Source organism: Diorhabda carinulata, chromosome 1 (assembly GCF_026250575.1).
Source record: "Diorhabda carinulata isolate Delta chromosome 1, icDioCari1.1, whole genome shotgun sequence".
NCBI lineage: Eukaryota > Metazoa > Arthropoda > Insecta > Coleoptera > Chrysomelidae > Diorhabda > Diorhabda carinulata.
The window spans coordinates 15,758,760-15,783,262 of record NC_079460.1 but is presented as its reverse complement, the minus strand read 5'-3'; the positions used below and the strand labels follow the sequence as shown (position 1 = coordinate 15,783,262).

The window sequence follows — 24,503 nt, the reverse complement described above, 5'->3', positions numbered from 1 at the left end:
ATATTTCCCAAAAAATAAATTGGCTACGAATTTATACTACAAATTTGACAATTTGTAATTCAGTATTTCTAGTAATTAAATTGTTATAATTTTCGTTTAGAGAACAAGTGGATGTGTTATCGGTGTTTTCGTGAAGAAAACTATAGCAGAAGAATATAGGAGGATGTTCCTCACAGAGAAATATTTTCTAACAATTAAAGTAAACATCATCAGTAAAAAGAATTTTCTTTTAAAATTAATATCCTGGCGTAAAATAAATCGACAGATATTCATTCACTGAAGTCTTCTTGCAATTTTGGGCATGATATGGATGGAGTAAATTACGTCTAATAGTTCGGTGTACAGATGATCTTCATATGGCACTCTCCCTAGAAAATATTCTGTTTCTAATATACCGTTGAATGTCCAAAATAATTTTTTCATCTCGCACATTCATCTGAACAGAACGTTCTCCACCACGCGATTAGAAATACTCCTCCTCCCTGATTTTCTTCCACGCCGCTTCTGCAGTTCCCTTCACAAAAACCTAACACCAATAAATATCACTTGTTCGCTAACTCAGAATTTTCCACTCATTTGAAAAAATTGACAACAATTTAATTACTAGAAAAATTGAATTACAAATTGTCAAATTTGATTTAAAAACTTATAGCCAACTGACTTTTTTGTAACTTTTGAAATAACATTGTTAAAAACATGTCTTATGAAAAATTACAAGAGTGAAAAAGTTCAACAATTGAATCATCCATGGCTTGAAATTAAAATTTTTCAAATAAACTGACAGGTGAAAAACTTCTTTCAACGTCACTCCTAATCAACCCCCAAAATGGTTCGATCACCTTCTACTTAAATATATATATATCACCTGGTATATTTCAAGTTATTTATAGTTTGTTTTAATTTTGTAGGTGGAACGAGCTTAAAGACAATGTGATAATCAGCTGGTCCGTGATGTTTGAAGCATTCGCCAGAAAAATTTGTAAATAACATGTTAATGAAAAAAGAACATTACAGCTTCGTCACTTTGCTATTTTTCACGAACATTATATGAAAAAGTTTTACTGGATAATTTACACATGTGTACGTGTCGCCACTGATGGCCGTCGACGGCATTGCGTGTTCGGCACACTTCCGCCAACTTTTTGGCTCCGGCTTTTCAACCAGAACTATACTTATCTACATCTGCATCCTCCTCCCTGGATTCCTCCATCTCATCGCTGCGGACGACATCGAGACGAGCCTGTTATCTGATTCCATCAATGAAAATGACTCCAAACGCAGTAAGTAATAAATTTCAACAACGTAATCATAGTTATAATTAAAGACATTTTGATTTTATAGAAATGAAATCAGAATCTAACGTAATATTTATTATTTGTCATGAATCATTTTATAAATATGCGTTTTATTACATAATGCGGTCCATATATATAGAATAAATTCAATTTTAGCGTTATTATGTACTATGTGAAAAAAATCTGGAACAGGTCGATTTTTATTCTTAAATTGACAATTTACAGTGTGAAAATTTTATCCCTCTCGAAAATTTTAGATAAGAAAGGGGGTCGTCACAATTAAATTAAATGTTCAAAAGGACCTCCATTCACTTCTTGACAATAACCTTCCGTTATCCTAACTTTTAAATCAGCACTTATTGTCTGGTCTATTGAGAAATTCTTTAGAAATAATCAGGTATTTTTGTATCTGTTCTGCTAAACACATATGAAAAAATCTTTGGAGATACTAAAATAGTCAAAATTTAATATGAATCTAGTAGCCTGCTGTCATTTAGGTATTTAAAGTTACTAAAAGACGTCCGTATAATATTTGTGCGAGTATTAAATTTAATTATGGCTCATTTTTCCGAGACTCAAAGAATAAAGTTTTAATTATGATTGGTGTGGTTATAAAACAAAAACTCAAAAATAGGTTTTTGAAATATATGATAATAAATACCTTGGTCAACAAGTTTCACAGTCTACAGCAAAATTGAAAAAGTTTCGTGAAACTGAACATGTGAAAAATATTGAAAAACTAGGTAGAAATGTTGGATGTACTTTTAGAGATTGGGGAAAATCCGCATAAGACAACAAGATAACTTGCCACTGATAAAATTATTGGCCCTTATTTTTTTGAGGGCAAAGTTAATGGTGAGGTTTATCTAGATTTTTTGATTAACTTCTTAGTGCCTTCATTACAAGACTTTTTCCTTTTTCCAAATGAGATAAATCGATGTATTTACTACCAACGAGAAGGAGCACCACTGCATTTTGCACATACAGTGGATTGGAAGACATGGAACGATGGAATAACTGACTAGATCCACCGATTTGACGATTTGAATCCTCTCGATTACTTTTTATGGGGTTATTTAAAATCTAATATATATTTCAATAGACCAGACAATATTGTTAATTTAAAAGTTCGGATAACGGAAGAATTAACAAAATAACCCTCGAGGTCATACAAAACGTGTACGAGAATTGCAAAATCGCCTCGGTTATTATCAAGAAGTGAATGGTGGTCATTTGGAACATTTAATTTATTTGTAAAGTACATTAAAAAATACATTGTAAATATTATGCGACATTATTATTCTAAGTAAAGTTTGTGATTATCAAAATTTTACATCTAAAAAATTAATTTTTTCAGTTATGATTTCTCCAAATTTAAAAAAAACTACATATTGCTGAACAGAGGACTAAAATCAGTTTCCAAACAGGTTCTTCCCGAACCTCTTTCTTATTTAAAATTTTCGAGGTGATGCTTATAATTCAGAGGGGGTGCTGGAGGGGGATAATATTTTCATACTGTAAATTGTCAATTTAAGAATAAAAATCGACCTGTTCCAGATTTTTTTCACATAGTACATAATAACGTTTAATTTGAATTTTTTCCATACATATGGACCACATTGTACATATTGACAGGATCTATCAAACAATTAAAAATCTAATTCGCATTATCACTATATGGCTTTAAATGCACAAACCACAACCGGGTAATAAATTATTCAATAAATAGACGCATTCACGATAAAGTATAATATCTAACATATATGGCAAAACACAAATTCATAATAGTATTTATTAAATTATACCAATGCCAATGTGAAGGATCTAAAATACTTCCAAATCCAGTGTAAATGCGAGAGAACCAGAGAATTTTCAGTCCATCTTCATACATTAGGTATGTGTTTAACAATTTACGCGACACCTACATAGTGCGGCCTAACATAGGAAGGAAAGTCATGAATAAAAAATAACTTTTCCAATATATTCTCCCGTTGAATCCACACATTTTTAATGTTTAATGTTTAATTTCATCGTCACTGTTAACTCTTCTACACCTTAAGTTGATCTCCTGGTTTTCGAACAAAAAATAGTTGGACGGGACTAGATCAGGGCTATATGTTGGATATTACATCTTTGTAAAGCCACATTCATGTGAATTAGCCTTGAAAAGTAAAACAAGTGCCTTGTCGATATTTTTTTGATGCAACTGCTTTAGTAAGTCATAGTATGTATTTGTATTTGATTCCTTAAAGTCGTAGTTCCAAAATATTGTAGCCATAACTTTTATGGTGCTTTATGTGACCATTTTTTGACAGATGTTCTCCTTTCCGACACCACTTCATTGCATATCTTTTAGATAATTTCATCACCTGTTACAATAAATCGAATTACACTTCTTGAATCTCGAGGCAAAGCTCTAAAAATGGCTCATAACATTCTACTCGACGCTTGTTTTGCTATGTGTTGAGAATTCGAAACACCCACCTTGTATTAATTTTTGTCATATTTAAATGCTCATGTAAAATCCTTAGAACATTTGTTTTAGAAATGTCGATCTGGGCAGCAATTGTTGTTAGATCCCGTTATTAGAAAAATCTCTTCCACTAATGATTCTCGTGAAACAACTTAGACCAATTTTTAATTGTTGAAAATGATGGACACACGTCACCATTCTGTTTTTTATTTTGTGTTGGTGTTAATTTTTCTTTAGTCAAAAATTTTATAACAGCATGAAACTCAATTTGATACATTTTCCAAAACAACTTGACCAAGTTGTCGTTCGAGCTCTACTGTAATAAAATGGATGGAAGCAACAAGTTAAAACTTGGTCTAAAGCACTGACGCCTGCATAAAGATTTTTGCGAACGCACTCTATTTACTCTATGTGGCCAAGAACCCATATTGATATAGCCCTGATCTGGCTCCAACCGACTATTTTTCGTTCGCAAAACTGAAAGCCGACTTAAGGAGTAAAAGATTCAACACCGACGATGAAATTAAACAAGTGGTGTACCTGTGCGAACATTTTAACGTAGTGATAAGTGTGTGGAAAAATGTAAGATCCTTCTTTCTGTTAGCCTAAGAACTCAATAATTAATGTCAGAAATGACAATGTGTTTAAGAAATATCAAAGTTTCTCAGTAACTATGGTGAACCGCAAAATATATTGGTGAAAACTTTGACAAAGATACACTTGTGTTTTCATCTCTAAACGAGCATTCGACGAATTTCTCATGAATACCGAAGTATACCACAGTAATCAACTGAAAAGTATTGTGTTTGTGTTTTGTAAAACAAATAAATAACTTTCTATCGTTAATAACTTAGAAATGTAGCAATAAAACTAACCTAAAGAAAGTTGATAAAAAAATGAGAAAAAACTTATACTGACATCAACAGACATACCAAGTCTCACGACTTTGCAGAAGGTTATTAAGCTTGCAAGCAAACAACATCGAGCTAGTGAAGATTACAACACAGTTATAATAGAATACAAAATGAAGATTTCAAATTCATTGGTAGGGATTTCATTTTTACCCACGACCCTATAAAGAATTTCAGATCTTCGCGAGAAAGGAGATATTGATGACCACACTTTAGTGAATTTATTAGTACATTAAATAAAGTATCATACAATCAGAAGAGAGTTAAGTGAATCGCTCAACACTGCATATCAGAGACCACTCAAATTACACTGGGCAACAAAAAATTAATTTTTTCCTCGTGGATAAAAGTATGTGATCGAAAAAAAATTACGTAACATCTTTGTGAGAAATAAATTTATCGCTTTGAAAAATTTTAATTATGAAACTCCAGTTTTATTATCGGCATAAAAAAACCTGTTTTCTTAGACCGTTTCGCATGTCTCTTTTATTCGGAGTCCGGTGTCCGAATAAAAGACCAACAGTAGTCTGCAAGCATTGCTGGTCCCCATTTTCCACGGTAGCTATTTTCAATTATGGCGAAATCTTAATGAAAGCGCTCTCCATGTTTGTCACTGTCTATTTTGAAGGACATATTATATACCAATTTATAATATGCAATAAGCATTTTTTTACGGGGTCTGTAGTTACCCAAAAAGTTTTCAGTAACTTTAACATAACCCCAAGTTTTTATTTATTTTTCATTTAAGGTGGTAATAAAATGAAAAGAGAGAAATTTTTGTTTTAAAAATTTGAAAACGGTTCTATTTTTGTCCATGGCTTTTACAAAATTATTATTAGCCCTAATGTGATGTGCAAATGTTGTAATACCACCTCTTCGGGGTTTACTAAAAGTTCATTTTTCACATTTTTTTGCCCAGGAATCTAAACTATTCTTGGCGGCAATGTTGTTCTTACATCATGTTCATTTCTCTCTCAGCTGTTCCATTCGCATAAAAAGTAACAGTATTTCGTGTAGCCAGTTTGTAGTTCTGAAACCAAAGCAACAACTTTCAAATTTGCACAAATTAACCATTATTGTTTGCTGTAATGTATCCCTTTTAATACTAGTATGTTTCTTATTAATGAGTTGAATATAGTGATGGAAATTTATATCCGTTATGGAGCAATACAGCCTTTAGACTTGACTTAGAGGAATCAATGAATAATATCCATTCGTCTGACCTATGTTAATAGCTCAGTTTTAACATCAAGCCCTCAATTACAGTACTGTCGTTATCTTTGGAAAACAAATCATCATATGAACGGTGACGTTTACGGTAGACTGTAACTTTAACTCCAGTCTTAATCAGATTCCACTGTTTCAGTTTTGAACTTAACACTTCAGCTTTTCATTTGGGCAAATCCAAATAACTTATAAGATCGTTAAGCTCCAATTGGTTGGGTTCTTGAGGACTGACAGGAGCTGTTTCAGTTAAGCAATATTTTGTGTTTGGTAAATTGGCGTCATATCACTGGTTCACCAAAAGGCATTACTAAATATTGACCAACCAACCGGTAAAATTTCTGTGATATGAGATACAGTAGATGTGTGGTACCCAATATTCATCCTGGCTGGAAATATCCAGGTTGAAATATGCACGATAGCACTTCTTAATTAAAGGTGTAACATGTTTCTAAACATTCTTGATTTTAGGTCTCTTCTGTTTCAAAATTAGTTTTTTTTTCAATAATTTTTTAAAAGAATGATAAGAACAAAATTAGTCGGGAGAATTGGAGAATCACTTCCAAAGGTGACGCGAAAATAATTGATGATAACTCTGAGCTACTTACAGATTATAACGGAAAAGTGAAAATTTGGTGGAAAAAAATATCAAAATGTTTATAGAAGTCAATGGCAAAAACTTATATTTTTCTGTTAACTTTTGAGGCGCTACCAATAAAGTGCACCACAGATTTGGTTCGAGTTACTTTGAGTGTTGCCTAGTGTTATTGTTAAAAAAAATTTTATTATTTTATTATTTCATACACTTAACTAATAAAAGTACTAAGTATACTGAAAAAATTGATATGCTGAAGATTTTAAACATTAATATATAATGGATTCGCTATAAATCATTTCGTTCCGTTTCTGTTTGTTAATAAAAAATTTATTTAAAAACTTCAAATTGCTGTTTCTGAGGGCTCTTAAAGGTTACCTGTTTTTATGTATTTGTTAACGTGACTAAAGTTTTTAATTAAACAATGATGGAACACGAAATAATATCATGTTATGAATAAATTGACATAATTAATATATATATATATATATATATATATATATATATATATATATATATATATATATATATATATTTACATGGTTGGCTTCATGGCTTTCTCGTATTTTAATGTTATGTAACACGAGGTGAAAAACGAATTAAAAGATATGAAGTATATCTTAGTAGCCAAAATATAACTCATGTGATATATTAGATATACTTCACAGTCAATCGGCTACAAGTTATTTGTTTTTACACTACGTGTTTATCTAGTTTTGGTTTATTACCCGGAAATATGAATGACCTGCTAAATAAAACGGATTTTTTAAAATTTCACTGAAATTTGAGATACCTTCACCGTTAGTTGATAGTCGCAAAGTAAACATTTAGTATTATATATGACTTCAAATATAAATATGACGTACAGTGAATCTTTATTCGTAATTTAACAGCACTTATACGAAGTAAAATTCATTCAATACTTTTTTTGACGTAAATATTTTTTTCTCGTTTAGCATACCATAGTATTTGGTTCAAAGTATCGGTTATTCTATTATCAATAGTGATAACTAACCTTCATACGGTTTATTCCCGAACAATGAAATATCGATATTGATCAAAATAAACAATGACGGTACAGTGAACTTTACAGTATCGCATAGATTTTTTTTTTCAGAAAATCTCAGCTTAACTCGTTTATAAGATTTTTAACAAAAGTTGACTTACTCCCAATACATACTGAGCAACTGAAAATAAACAAAAATCCAGTAAAGTAACTGAGGTCACCAACTGGTTGCCAACTGATTAGTGACATGTCTCTGCACAACAACACACCAAAGTCAATGTTCAAATTGACAATTCATAGAAGTATTAAGTGTATTGATTCAGAATCAATACGCTCCATAAAGCGTCAAGTTCAATATTGAATTTGATGAATCTAATTTTTTTTAAAGATATCACAAAATTTACCACACCGCAATTATTAACTAATTGATTCTCAAACGATAAATACGAGGTCTGGCTATTAAATAACGAGAATGCGCGTCTAGAGGGCGCCCTAGACGGGTGGGGTAAAAAACAAATAGTGTGTTGGGTATCTAGATAATTTGACTACGTACGACCCAAAACACGTTTCCGTCACTATTGTGGTATTTGTGCAGTAGCGGTTTGAAACGAATGTGTTTTTTTCTCGTGCCGAAAACCATGTGTGACGAAAAACAGGAGCGAGTTATAAATCTCAAATTTCTCGTTAAATTGGAATCAACTCCGACTGAGTGCGCGTGTTTTTGAGTGGTGTAAGCGCTTTAGTGAGGGCCTAGAGAGCACTGAAGATGACCAGCGCCCAAGTCGCCCTGTGACTGTTTCAACTCCGGAAGCAGTTACCAAATCAACCAATTTATGCTCAGATTTCCTTGAGTCGGTATAAGCGGTAAAGCAAAAAACGGCAGAGCTCCTAAAGGCACTCACCAGAGAAGATTTCCAACACTGCTTCGATCAATGGAAAAAACGTATGGAATGGTGTGTTTGTGATTTATCTCAGCTAAACCTAAATAAACTATTGTTTACTTCTGAGTTAGTCAAGTTTCGTATATGTACAATTGAAATTTTCAACAATTTTCACCTTTCCAGAGTTTTTTTGAATAAATAATATTAGAACAACGTATTCATTTACTCATTTCAACAAAGTAACAGGAGCTATTCTATATACCCTTTTCAAGTTTAACTAAAAGAAATTAAATTACACCAAGTCGAACCAAACAATCCAGTCCAAACATCTTTTGCAAATGTACAAACAATCATATTCATCCATCTTTGGAATATTGCTCGTGCATTTGGAGCTCGGTCCCCAAGCATACCCTGAAGATGCTTGACTCAATACAGAAGAGAGTAATTCGACTCGTATGCAATTCAAAGTTGACCAGAAACTTGAAAAGTTTAGAACATAGAAAAAAGGTCGGTGATGTGACTCCGTTTCACCGATAGTACCATGGCAGATCCTCTTTCGAGCTATCCAATATAATCTCACCTAGAGTACTATTTGCAAGACCTACCCATACAGAAGCTCCCAGAGATGGACAACGGGACCAAGTCTGGGACGATACTCAGAAGCAGAGGTTAAGGCGCTCGCCTGGGCCCAAGTCTGGTTAGCCGAACATTGGCCGTGCCTGTGGCTTCCCAGCTGTAGCCCAAGACTGGCGAGCCTAAGTTCGGCCATTCAATGAGAACGTAGACCTGGGCCAGATCTGGGTAACCCAGACTATTTGAAAAATACCTCCCACTTTCATTTCTACCAAATATACGAAAGTATCCGATTGTGACCGATTTTAGCAGAGAAGGTTAAGTCCCCAACTTCATGCTTTATATATTTATGTCTACCGTCGATAAGATAAATCGTGTTTTTATCGGCTGTTTTTCAGTTGTTAATTCGTAATTCAATTCTTTATAAACAATGTCTAATTCATATCGAAGAGTTAAGAAGTGACGAGTGCTAAATAAAATAAAGAATACGAAGAAAATAATTCAGGTGTAAGTGAAACAAATTCAAACAAGGATTCTATTAATAATATTTGTGTTAGTGACAATAGTGATTCTTCTGATACTACTAATTAATTAGTTAATTAATGATTCTATCGATGACATTGTATTTATTGACAATAAAAGTGACAGTGATTATCTGCTCTCCAACGAAGTCTCTCAAAATGTAGAAGAAGCCATTGAACCAAAACGGACTCTCAGTGAAAAACTTCCAGTAATTCAAGAAGAGTCATAATTCACAATTACAATAATTACGATTTTGATCATCAATTCTATATTTGAATTTTTCATGTATTTTTCAAATACTTATTTTTTATTATTACAAGAAAAGATTTTAGAATAATTATAAAAATATTTTTATATCAATTATTTGATATAAAAAAAACTAGTTGTACCAAAGATTTACGAGTTAGTTTGTCACTGTGATCCAATAAATAATGAAAATATAATTCATATGTGTGTTAATTATGAGTTTATAAGCATATGTTCAGATGTAACAACCAAACCCGGCTCAGGTCTGGGAACAAAGAATGGCCCTAATGATAACAACCAAGCCTGGTACACCTTTATCATCCCGATCTTTAGTCAAGGTTGTACTAAGAAGGGCTTAAAAGCTTGGCCCAGTTAAGGCGACCAAGCAAAGACCAGCCTTGGCAGTGATGCTTGGGCCAAAGGTAGTAACCGAGCCTGGCACCCTCTTATCATTCCAGTCATTTACCACGGCTGGGCCAAGCCAGGCTTATAAGCGTGGGCCAAAGTTGAACAGCCTTGCGCTAAGCTCATATTTGGCACCGTAGTTTCCTCTTGTATGGGTACTCGACAGACGAACGTGGCACATGAACACCAAGCTCGCCTGCAGATGTCCAGAACGTCAATTTATCGCGTATTTATCTACCAAAAGAGAGTTTTATTATTCAAAGTATATCCCATCGTATTCTATGGTTTCAACCCAACGTTCAGTCAGTCCTTTGAATCCTTGGTAAAACCAAACTATTAGAGCTCGGGTGCAAAAATGTCCGCACTGCATTTTCAACATCCAAAAATTTCGCCATGGATCTGAAAAAATAAGTAATCTGATAATACAAAATCCGGACTAAATGTTGATTGTAGTAGGAGTTCAATACTACCAAGTCCTTCGATCTTATTCAGAGTCAGTTGCTTTCAGTTATATAAACCTGGATATTTCTCCGATCAACGCTCATACATTCGCATCAGTTCTCTATTTACCTCGGCATTGATAGCTTGAATTTCGATTTATTCGTGTGGCTCTATTTACAATCTCGCCTATTTAGATGGTCCATGGGAGTCCGATAATCGGCGAGTGCTGGTACTAGTATTATTTTCTGTTAATTCCCTCTTAACATCAATATCCCACGCGAAAGATCCTTGAGCGTCTAATCTTCACTATTAAAAAGATTGAACCAATGCTGTGCCCTTCGCTCATTAACTGTGTTTTCTCCTTCAATTTCACATATTTTCCTTGTTGCACAGCTACTGTATACTGTTTTAATAATAAACGAATTTCATATCTATGGCACTCCATACTATTTATTATAAAAACACAATGCGTCGTCAATAAACAAATAGAGAATGATAAGACGACAATAAGACAATCATTATTGTATTATTCATCGAATTAGATACTACAAGTTACGACATGTTTAAATTGAAGCGTAGGAATTTTCACACAAGAAAACAGACATTACTTATGAAACATCTTTGTAAATCAAAAGTGATTAAATACAATTTTGCAGAAAAATCCAATTCCCACATTTTTTGTTTAAAATTATTCATATCTTTTCATGTTTCTGAAGTGTACTTTTCCATTTTCTACTCTCCAAATGATATTTAACAGTTTTTGACACAAATATATGGCTGAAATCAACTAGAATGCAGTCATGATTTATGGACGGTAACCTAACCTTTACTTTATTGAACTAATTTTGATTCTTTAAAATAAAAGTTACTCATTCAATCTAACGAGTCCACGGTTACTAAATAGAACAATCCAACGACAGCTGATAAATTTTGAAATCATTCCCTCCAATAATTTGTTCGAACGACCCCTGTGTTTATTCCAAACAATGGAAAAATAATTGTATGTGTTGATTAAGGATTATTGTCAAATGGAAACAATACCGTTGAGGCAAAGGCTCAACTTAAAACGTATTATGGTGACTATTTTCCAAGAAAATCAACCAATTGATAGGGTTGATAATGGTTAATGACAAGGACATTTTAAAGTAGTCCTAATAATGGTGATGGAGAATTACGAGAATATCAAATGGAAATGTTTCTACATGAAAATGAAAAAGATTATTTATAAATGGGTGTCGCGCTTCTTCACAAAAAATTGATGATTCGGAGTGCCGTTTCGAGTACTTTAGACATAATTAAAAAGGTTTTTTGCATCTACATAGATGAATTTTGGATTTTCCAATAAACACCTAAATAAAAACGGCAATAATCTTAATGGAATGGACCAGACAACAGTTGTGTGAAACGAGCAAAAACCAATCCACAATAAGCTGGAAACATTGTAGCCTCTGTATTTTGGGATACACACGTCATATTTTACCTCCATTGATTCGATGTAAATGTAATAACATTTAACAGTGGCTATTACTGTAAATTGTTGGACCGATTAAAGAAGGAAATTTGAAAGAAACGGCCCCATACAATAAAAAAGGTTCTATCCCAATAATATATTGCATCGCATCACAAGTCGGATAAAAGTAGTGGTTAAATATAATTAATCGAACTTTGGATTGCTTCCTCACCTACCATAATCACCTGATTTAGCCTTCCGTGAAAAATATTTTCAGACCTAAAAATATGCGAAAAGGAAAAAATATCGATAAACGAAGAAAATTTTTCCTTAAACAGAAGTTATACAAAGGAACTAATTCTCGAAAAAAACTCGTGATGAAAATAACGAAATATTGCTGTTCGAGAACTGATTTATGTTTCATAGTAATACAAAAATGTTTTTCCCAAAGATAAAAAGTGTATTATCAATTCAATTGTCCTCAGAGAGAGCATAAAAAATCGCAGTGTTTCTGTGATGCCGCGTTATTTGTAGTGCTCAATCCACAGTTGTCCATAGAATTTTCGTCAATGGGATTGTTTTTGCTAGCGTTGCTTGTTTACTGAACTTACACAGTTAATATTTCTTAAGCTAGTAGTATATGATGCGTACAACGTTTGCGCCAACATTCGCGTTCAAACGTACGGCTGAACATTGGAAGGAAGACTGGATGCAGTGCTGCAACTATACAATACGTCCAACATGTGCGCCAACATTCACATTCCAACGTTGGCTAAACATTGGGCAAAGGCTGTAACCTTACCTGAACTTAGTTAAGAAACGAAAATGTGGCAATAAAGTGATGAACAGTATACAGCAGATATAATTTTTTTCAAAATAAACTGGATGTTACTGGTAACTTTGGTTTTTCATACAAAACGCGTGGCATTCACATACAAGAGGACAAGCAATGTGTGTAGTTGAACCAAAAGTGTTGGTTCCAACTTCGTTTGATGTTGGATACTCCCTTGACGCGGGTCAAAAAACCGACTTTCCATGGCTAATTTTCCCATGCAACATTAAAAGCAAAACATTCGTCGAATTACATACGCACTACGATTACACCATGCCTCCATACCAGCGTCCAACGTGTGGTACCAGATTTAGTTTCCAGTAGACAAGTGCTGTTTGCTCACATAATCACTTATTCCTTCAAGTGCTAAACCCGATAATAATATGAACATCGAAAAATGTATTATATTGCATGAACAAACAAAAAATTTGACGTATAGGCACATCTAGAGATAATACAAATTGTAAAAGGGTTACACGTTCTTAAAATTAAGTATATTGTAATTAGAGAATGTTGAAAAATGTCACAAATAGTTTTAACGTTTGTTTTCAAAATTAATGGCTTTCTAGCCATGAAAATGTTACATAACTATTCCAACATTAACCATAATACAAAGGCCGGAAGTGAACTCTTACATTCGGTTGTAAATGCATAAAAACAACTTCTAGTATAAAAATGATGCAAGTAGTAGGGATGTACTTATTCTCCAGGTTAGGTATTCGACACAGCGATTTGATAACACGAACACGGCAAGTAACGGTTTTGAGGGATAATAATAAACAATGGTACAGTCATTATCCAGGCCAACTATATAAAAAAAAATAAGTAAAAACATATTCACATCTACACATAAGGGCAATGTGTTCCGCATGTATACTATCAAAAGTAGAGGTGTTCTCAACAAACTTTAAAAAATTACCGTTGTCAGAATCATGCAATCTTTTAGACACGTAAAGCCAGACATTGTCGCGTTAAAATATTAATTAATTCCACTACTGCCATCCAACGTTTCTTTTTCCGTTCAATTACAGCCTGGTTCAAGAAATCTACCGGTGTTGCTTTAAAAATTACAGTTTTTAATGTAATTTGATAGATGACCATCGCTCTTTTCATGACGTCCTAAAGCTCTAGACAAATGCTGCCTGTATAGCCATTAAGAGAAGTGCTATCAGCACTTTCGTTCGAGAACTTTATCTATACTGCACATGCTTCATGCGCGCAAAAGATGCGCGGAACCAACTGAAGCGCCCGGAGGAGAGAGAGAATGATACACTATTTGTTTCACTTAGTCAGAACACCTTTCCCTTATAGAAACTGTCCATATGGGAGTATTACATATACGCAAAATACTGAATCAATCGATGCACTCCGTTTCTTAGAACAGTTTTATTATTTAAAAGCTTTTTAGTATAATAACTATTTGAAAAAGATATGTTTTAACTATTTAAAGAAAAGGAACTCTGTTCTATCTGTACTGGTCTACGCTCAGTTAAAAACATCCTCTGTTGGTCGGAGAATATCTGTGGCCGTAACGCGAGATCATTAATTACATCTTCTCGAAGTAGGTACTCAGGAGATGCGTTGGCATAAGAAGATAATACGTCTGTTCTCCAATTACTACAGATGACGAAGACAATAGCGGCGGATGGTTTGTAGATATTTTCAAATTTTCATCCCAGGATGGACGAGGTCAAAGTAGAAATTTTTTAATGGAACCAGTGTTTTCTTCCTTCTCCATTTTTCTTTTTCTATTCTTTGCACCAGAAGGTTCCGTTTTACAATCTTTATCAGACGTCTAAAATGAATAAAAAAGTTATGTAATGTGTGTATACTTAAAAGTATCTATTATGTTAATTTTGAATAATACGAGGCATATTTTTTAAGTATCGTTTTGGAAAAAAAAGAAGTGCTAAAATATCGCAACAATTTTATTTTTACATGGAAGCCTGTACCTTAATCTACTTTTCTACATAATTTCCGTGAATATTGAGGCACTTGTCGTAACGTGGCACCAGTTTTTGAATATCCTCCTCATAAAATTCTGCCGCCTGACTTGTTAACCACTGTATCACAACTGTTTGACTTCGTTATCGTCTTAAAGACGCTGACCGCCCAGGTGTTTCTTCAAGTGCAGGAACAAATGGTAGTCGCTGGACGCCAGATCAGGGCTGTAGGGAGGATGATCTAGAGTTTCCCATTGAAAAGATTTGATGAGATCTTTGGACCGATTATCCACATGTGGACGGGCATTGTCATGCAGCAAAACGATACCCTTACTCAACTTGCCACGTCTTTTGTTCTGGATTGCACGACGCAGATTCTTCAATGTCTCACAATAAGACGATGCATTGATTGTCTCATTACGAGGCCTAAACTCCACTAGCAATACTCCTTGTCTGTTCCATAAAACTGCACATGATGTTCCGGGCAGAAATTGTCCGTAAACATTCACAGATCTCACGATGAATATCGATCAGTTTTACGCCTTTAGCACTAAGAAATCGTATAACAGCCCGTACTACACAATCGGCGGGACTCACGATTGTCGGAGGCATCTTAAACACTCAGTAAACAACGTACACAATGAATAATCAGATTGTAATGGCGAAGACAAAAGATGTAGGTAACCAGCGCGCATGTGCGGAACGGCGACCTTGGGGTTGCTGCGGCGGAATCGCAAAACGGTACTTACTTAAAAAATATGCATCGTATATCTATAGGTAGTTCATTTGTGTAGATATTTTTAAAAACTTAAACAATCTTGATACATTTTTCATTGGAATATACACTTTTCGTATCAAAATGTTTACACTTTACCAATTCAATGTGAAATGGAGTGTAATTTATTTTGAATACATATATTTCAACATAAATTTTTTCAAGTACCTAAACAAATGGACAATAGTAGTTAAAAGAATAATAAAAATCGATTAAGTATAATTTACGCAAATTCGTACAAAAAATAATTAGTTATTTCCTATACTCGATAGGTATAGGTATTTCAAAAAGTATTGTTTGTTTCAATCATATTTTTTAGTATTATCTATTTGTATGTAGTAATTTTTTGAATCAGCTCTAAAACTTTCAGATTTAATACCTTATTCGATTTATTCAACATACCTACATACTATTAAGTTTCTACCCAATTTGACCTCAGTCGTAACTCCACTGTTTTGTCTTTCTTTTTTAATGTCTAATCACACTAAGCGTTTAGGTTTTTGAATGCCACCGAGGAACGTATCCCCATATGTACTGACTCTCTTTCATCCATACAGTAAATTAAAACCATATTCACCGACCATCCAATAGTCCTAAACATTCACGACATATACCAAACTCTCATTGCTCTTGATATAATAGTCTATCTCATCTGGCTTCAAGCCTCCGAGAATACTCTTGAAACCCCAGTTCAGCTTGCCACTGATCTGAAGACCTCAAAAATTTCATCAAAGAATCTTGGAGTGATATATGGAGCAAGAGTACTTCAACATTTCTTAACATCTACAAATCTACTTCTCGCCTGCCCCTAAACTTTTTGAGTAGAAGAGGAGCTTTGACAATAAGAAAACTCCGCATCAACCACACAAAACTCACGACTATTTGTTGTCGATAGAAAGTCGTTCACAAGTTGTCACGTTCCGGTGTCTGTTGACTACATCCTCACTAACTACAGAAAAGAAGACAATGAACTGCCCGACAGAAATCACTAAGTCCTAAATTTCCTTAAAGTTACCAAACTGCTTCAGAAAATATAATTAATGTAATTTATATATAGTAATAGATTTTGTAACAGTCCATTTAATTTATGTATCTTTTGGTGGTTTTTGTGTGCCAATGACCAGAAGTGTCGAGGTACATTAAATTAAAAAAAAAACTTAGTTGATCAAATGTTACGATAGTAGGTATAACATATTAAACCATTTGAACTTACCTTTTGAAGTTTTGTTTCGCATTATATCAGGATTAACAAATAAAAAAATTTCAAGAAAATAGGTATTTAAAGGTATTTAGAATCTCAAAATCACTATCACTCTTGTATAAAAGTCGCATTAATTGTGTCAGCATGAATCACTCAAATACAATACTTGGTGCATTCCGTTAAGGCTTACTTACTTACGCAAAATGATGGTTTATTATTTCTGAAAAGAAAAGTTCGCAACGATAATAGGGTGTTTTCAAACAAATCAAAACAGGTGCCAGTAAGCGCTTTTCGGTAACGATGCAAACTCACTATTACCATAATTATATTGTAAAAGCCGCTGATGCGAGCCGAGCCTCCTTTTACTAAAATAAGACACTTTTATTAATGAAGAGCTCTCGACGCCATGCAAAATGCAAGTATGCAAATTGGAGTACTTTTTTCGTGAATACGTCAGATTATACCGCCATCACATCGCTGGTGCATTTACATCGAAATTCCCGGGTACTCGGGCGCCCTTGAATTCGCGACGCCCCGGTGCAACGCACCTCCTACACCATAGGTAAAGACGCCTCTGGTTTCCACAAAATTAGATAAATTAACTTATTTTTATGCCAGGAGAGAGAAAATATTTCTCAACCTTTTATTGACACCCTGTATACCATTTAATTGTGAGCTTGCTCCGATTCTGTCGTCACTCTTGAATAACTGAACGGTCTGAATGGAAATTGCGTTCAGTAAAATTCAGGTTATTGCAAATATAATCAAAAAGTGCGGTACAACCACAACCAGCCGATGACTTTACAGATACAGGAGAAAGGGGACAGACATTCTTGTCTCGGTCAAATTCCTCTGCCTGAATCGAACGGTCTCCAGTGTAAAGTAATCTTAAATCTCAAAGAATGAACGCTTTGTTGCAACCAACACCAACAGTTTCCACTGCAGGTTATTTCAAGAGTGGCGTTCACGATGCAAATTGTCTGTGTCTCAACAATTTTCACTTTGAAGCTATTTGGATTGTTTGAAAGTAGAATGTAGTTTGTTTATGAATTTGGCGTTTAATTGAGCACGAGAAGTTCAATTCTTGAATTGAAACGTTCAAACTATAAAATCTATTATATATATAGAATATTAATAATAATAATAACGCAGAAGGGACGTTCCATTAATAATTATTTGATCAGATATTAATAAAAACAATGGACATAAGGATTGAAACCACGAATTAATAATTTGCAAAAAAGTTGACGAAACATTATGTATGTAGGTTGATAAGGTTAAAAAAATTATTATTTGATCGTATTAGCACGAGTCGAAAAAAACAAAAAAAGGTGACTAACTACGTCATTTAGTACGCTTATAAATATTAGTTATTTCGAATTTTTGAAACAGGACAATTCGTCTTTCAGTTTTTCTTAATTTTGTGAAAAATAAAAATGCAAAAGACGGCAAATACTATAGTAACTGTTGCATGAGCAAATATGCTTTCTATTGTTATTTTTCTCTTTTTTTTTTTATTTAAAAACAATCACTTCAACTATACAAAGATTTTCCGTCAAAATTTCAATTCTAATATATGAAAAAGTAGCAATTATTTATATATATTTAGAAATTTATAAAAACAATAATAATTTACAGACATTTATTTTCATATGAATCAATTTAGAAAATTCTTTGTATTTTTATAATCACATACTCCCTTCGTCCAAACCTATGGTATACATTTAAAAAAAAATCGTAGATTATCGTTATGGAGTGTAGAGGTGAGGAGAGCCATCAGTGTACGTTAAAAGTAGGGATCTTACGGAGATTCGACTTCGATTCCGATTTATATTGAATCTCCGATTTCGACTTCATTTCTGATACTTTTATATCGGAGATTAAAATTGGAGGGTGAAATAAGCAGCGCGTAGTGTATCAACAGGTTTATACTTTTCATACAGAGAATCACTTTCTGTTTATTACTTCTTCACTGGTCATTTTGTATTTGTTTTTTTACACTTGAATTTCTGATGAGTGTTGTGTGTTTTTATATAATGTGTGACATTTAATTCTAATAATTCTAATAATGAAACCAAAAACAAGCGTTATTTGGAACTTCTTCAATGTGTCAAAGTGTCTACCACTACCACATCGTTAAAACGTAATTCAAAATGTGAAAATACTTCTGAACAAGAATTGAATAAACTAGAAACTGAATTGAAAAGGGCCTTTGACTTCAACGCCTCTTCAAGCAGCCAAAAAACTAATCAAAGATACTTCGATGAAGAATTACAAATTGTGTACATCTAAGTCTTAATCAATGGAAATTATATATAGATTGATTTCTGAAATGTTTGTTGGCAACATCTTCCCTCTCAATTTCGTAGGCATTGGATTTAGACGGCTTAGGCAGTTCGTGGTGTCGAATTATCAGTTAAGGAAATGACAAAATTTCATTTACAACTGTTATTAAGTCTAATAGTGTACGGCATAAATGAAGAATTTAATAGAGCTGAAGTTATTTTGAAATGTCACACATTCAACGGAAGACATACAGAAGACCTAATCCAAGAAGAAATTCATGAAATATTAAAAGAATGGGAAATCACAAATGAGGAAATTTAATTTAAATAAAGTTTAATTTGTTTTATTTGCTTCTTTTCAAATCATTTCATGTGATTTAATTTACAACTTTTACATTTATTTTCTATTACTGAAATTGAAGAAGCTTAAATATATTTGTATATTTTATTCTATTGAACCGGCTCCTAAATGTACAAACAAGGAAAATGATTGTTTAGCAGTTTAATATAATTTTTAAACAGATCGTGTTACTATTTCCCGATAATATTAAAACTTCATGATGAATTTGGTCGTTATAAATCTATATTGCTACAATACCTTGACCATTAGGTAAAAACAAAAGTAACATTTTAAGGTAGCTGTCAAAAAAGAATACACAAATGGGCAGAGTACAGCAGAAATCTTATCTGTCTCCGATTCCGGATCAGACTCCAACAACTCAAATTTCAAAACTCGGCTCCCTACTTCGGTTTCGATATAATCACTTCCCTTACATCCCTGATTGAAAGGGAACAAATTAAGGTGGTGCTTCAGTAACATGTGGAAATATTTTTAAAACAGTGCCAGAAATTATTAGAGTAGAATAGTAAATTCAATTCTTATTTAAAAGTAATTTTAACAAAACTTTCAATATACAAATCTATTCAAAAATTTGACTTAAAATATATAATATACGGATAGTAAGTAACAATAACGTCTAAAATAGAAATGCATTTTCAATGTCAATAGCCACATTTTCTGAAAAATTTTGAGGTTATAGTTATTAAATTCCACCAAATATTTCTCAACTAAATAAGTCAAGTAAAATTTCGAATTTTTCAACCCAACACACTTCACTCTGTTGATAACTGAATTCATATCATTTCTTCCATTTGCTACACTAGCGCTATTATGGTGAGTCTTCGAACAATAACTTGTTGTTTACAGATGGACACATTTTTAGCTTTACCTCCATTCAAGATGTTTCTCCTTACCTCTATCGTTCATAATTTTGTGAATATAGCAAACAAATGATTACATCCATAATAAATAAAATTGGTACTGCTGCAAAATCAATATTAAAAATTCCGAAGAAGACTTTATAAACTTCGAAAGAAGAGATTTTAAAAATAAACAATTAACCACAAAACAACCTCATTTCAAAGAAATTATTACAGCACATGAAAGGTGCAATCAAAGACGTTGCGACTGCATTTCAACTCTCCCGGCTAACCGTAAGAAGAATTTAGCATACAACAAAAGCTTAATACAGAGAAGGGGAAACATTGACGCTGATGTTTTTCAAAAAATGGAAAAAAAATGCGGAAGAAAACGTAAAGATTATTCTAATTTAGATATGTAAACTCCTGGACAAAATTAACGCACCACTCCAATTAATCTAAATATTTACAATATAAACACAAAATAGAACTAAGTTACATTGAAATAATAATGAAGACCTACAAATTAGTAGAATATAACCTTAACATAACCTTAATTTGCCTTATTTTATCCATAAATGTTTGTTTTCGTTGGAAATGCATAAATAAGCTATAATACCTCCAAAATGAAAAAAATCAGTAAAAGATAATATATACATGTGGGTCAACCCTAATACCTCTACTTCTTGCATTCATGTCGCGGCATGCTTGATATCAAATATTTAACACAAGTTTGCGGTATATTCTCCCATTCTTCAATAGCGACTATGAGTTGGTAATGATTAGAAACAGAGGAACTAAGACTTCGAATCCTCGATTAAGATAGTCCCATAGATTTTCTATAGGATTCATATCTGGACTGTTAGATGGCCACTCTAATAAAGGGATATTGACATCATGTATGTAGCCAATAACCTGTCTAGCCTCGTAGGGTCAAGCGTTATCCTGCATTAATAAAAAATTAGGCCTAACAAACGGAGCATAAGTCATTACATGTTCGACAATAATGTTGTCTAAGTAATATTGGGCAATCATAGACTTCGTACGTATAGGGACCGATTCCGTAAGGAATCGAAGCAAATTCCTAAATCCCTAAAACATTTTAGAACTACCACTAAAAGGCACTTTAGGAGAGATATTATAACTGGCAAACCTTTATCCTTGCCTTCGCTAGACACGCTCACGTCCATCTGGAGCTTTTAGGCTAACTCTAGTTTCATCGAAGAACAGAACCCGTTTCCAATCATTGATGATCCAATTCTGATGTAGTCTTACAAAATTTAATTTCTGAACTTTGTGTTCTCTGGTAAGCAAAAGTTTTTTGGGTGGTCTTCTGTTGCTTAACACTGCTTCATGTAAACATGTAACCGTTAGAGACGATATTTCGAACATCTGATAATTCATTTTTTAGCAGATTGCTGGTGACTTTTCTGGTTCTGAGAGCACGTTGTCTCAAACAACGATCATCCATTTGATTAGTGCAACGGATTTGCCCTTGAACTAGTCTTCTATGGTACGATCCCGTTCCATGATGTCGCCTCACTATGCGACTGATACTGGAATGATGTTCTCCTAACAAACCAGCAACATATCGCATTGAATATCCTTCATTCAGGAGAGTAGATCCTCGCACTGCCTCCTCCATTGACAAATTTTTTTGGCGGTACATTCTTTTACTTGATATATTCTCAAATGAACTTCCTAACATGCGTATAATAAAAACAATTACAATCAAAAGCTTGCTTCTAACAGAAACTTTGCTTTAATCAGCACTTTTTAAGAAAATGTTAATACAGTTTTAGTCAAAACGAAGTTTAATACGAATTACTGTCAAAACAAGATTATGTGATACTATAGTTAACTTAAATAACAACTGTCACACAAAGACCATGGCCTACTTGTCGTACAGTAAGTTAACAATAAATAAATAATATCGAGAAAAATATGATTGGTGCGTTAATTCTGTCCAGTTTAGAATAATCGTCGAGGAACGCTTCACAATCTTTCTTCCGCAATCGGTATTCCAAAATCAACTTTGTTTGATATATTTAAATCGGAAAAGCATTTTCAAAGAAAATCTACAGGTAAATATACTAGAAACAAACGGATATTTTCTTTTTGATGATTTAAATGGTTATACTTTACTAAAACTAAATGCCCTTATTACTTAATTCTAAACGAAGAGAAACTGCAAAGTTGAAATATTTATTACGAAATTAATGCTTATGGATGCAGTGGCTCCACCACGCTAAGATACTCATCGAAAGCTTCATTTTGATGGTGAAATTAGATTATGGTCATTTGTATATCAAGCACCGGCTCAAAGAAATTCCAGAGCTAAAGGGATAATAAAAAAAATATGGGACCTGTTACAGCTGTACATTGTAAAGATATAATACTGGGAAATCCGCAATCAAAACTAAATTTCGCCTACGTATAAAAAGACTAAAAAGACAACAACTTACGTACAACAAGATAATGCAAAACCGCATTTTTCTGATAATGGTGGAGATACTGTTGCTCCAGGGCTTGAATATTAAATTTAAGACACAACCGGCAAATAGCCCCTTTTTACCTTTTTAAACGTTCTTGATTTGGATTTTTCCAACTAAATTCAGTCTTCAAACACAATTTTTAATTTTATTGTATTTTATTCCAAATGTATACTATATTTCATTGTTTAATAATAATTTTTTTTCTTAGTGGAGTTTTTGCTTTTTCATTAACGTGTATCCTTTTTGTTTCAGTTTGTTCAAGCATGGATATTCGAAATTCATTGGAATCATTCAAGAAACTAGAAAATTGTGAAGTTATTGAAGGGTTTCTTTCAATCCTTCTGTTCGATAATGTGAACGAAACTGAGATGTCAAAGATTAGTTTCCCTTTATTGACTGAAATTACAGATTATTTATTATTATATAGAGTAAATGGGCTTAGGAGTGTGGGTCAGCTTTTCCCTAATTTAACGGTTATTCGAGGACAATCGACTTTCCTCGATCATTCATTTGTAATATTTGAAATGTCAACGCTCCAAGAAATCGGATTGCATTCCCTCACAGATATCATACATGGACAAGTGCACATCGACAAGAATCCCTCGCTCTGTTTTGTACATACCATAGACTGGGATAGTATTGTTAAAGATAAGAGTTCGAAAAACTTTATTAAGAGTCTCAAGCCGGAAAATGAGTGTCCTGTGTGTCCTTCTACTGTAGTAAACGGAAACACTACCATGAGCTGTCCAACTGTGACTGATTCCGATGGAAAGGAGAGGTATTTGTGTTGGAATAAAAATCACTGCCAGAAAAAATGCCCTGGAAAATGCAGGTCATGTAATAATAATTTGCAATGTTGCGACGAAAGCTGTTTAGCCTGCAGCGACGAAAACCCAAATATTTGTACAGTTTGTCCCCACATTAGTTATGGACATGGTTCACAAAAAAGTTGCAGGACAAGTTGTCCGAAAGACCTCTATTCGGTAAGTAATTTATGTATAAATAAGATGCTTTTTCTTAGTATGTGAATGTAGAACCGTATAGAATTTTTTTTCTATTATTGTTTTTTCAATAAAAAATGTGATAATATCTTTTTATGGTCCAAAACTCAAAATGAATCTTGAGATGTAAAAATTTTGTTGAATACTAGGTTTATAATATATGAATTTTACTCAGTTAGTTATTTTATTTATCAAATAAAATTATTTAGGTATTCTAAAGGCCAGAGTTCTAAGCACTATTTAATGTTTACTTTCAAGTCAACTTTTCTTCACTGTAATGTATTTTTGTTACGCATTCACTGACAGTTTTCTAATAACGTAAAAAGTTTCACTTCTGACGCGTTTTTGACTCACGCATACATTTTTTTGTATCTTCAATGACAATAACTGAAAATTTTGTATCAAGTCCTGAATTTTTTGAGTTCTTCCATAGTAAGAGTTTATTAATAAAAAGTTTGTTACATATTAAAATACATTACTTGGGATTTTATTTCTTGAAAATAACATCGTCCAAATGTAAATCTTTGCGCTCACGGCATCATTTAATCGAGAACTAAAATTGCCCATGACAGCTCGGCAGGTATTTCGTGACGGATATTTGCCTTTAATGTCCCTTGTCAGGGAACTTGGTTTTTTAGCGTAAACTTTATATATGACATAATCCCACAGCAAAAAGTCCATAGGTGTTAAATCGAGACTGCGTGGAGGAAACTTATGCCATCTCTCCTCAGGATTAATTTGCCAAGAAA

General features: G+C 33.3%; 1 protein-coding gene and 1 long non-coding RNA gene across 5 annotated transcripts in view; one reads left to right on the top strand and one right to left on the bottom strand.

The window, feature by feature from the left end:
* The window catches only part of LOC130902398 (uncharacterized), a 124,153-nt gene that overhangs the window by 10,912 nt on the left and 88,738 nt on the right, over positions 1–24,503 (bottom strand). The window lies entirely within an intron of this gene.
* Positions 1–24,503, top strand: part of LOC130902356 (insulin-like receptor) — a 150,154-nt gene that overhangs the window by 91,581 nt on the left and 34,070 nt on the right. For all 4 annotated transcript variants that reach the window (XM_057814468.1, XM_057814459.1, XM_057814452.1 and 1 more), the window contains 2 exons: positions 909–1,280; positions 23,006–23,736. In XM_057814468.1, the coding sequence (XP_057670451.1) occupies positions 1,097–1,280; positions 23,006–23,736 (915 nt within the window). In that variant the 5' untranslated portion in view covers positions 909–1,096. The remainder of the gene's footprint in view (positions 1–908; positions 1,281–23,005; positions 23,737–24,503) is intronic.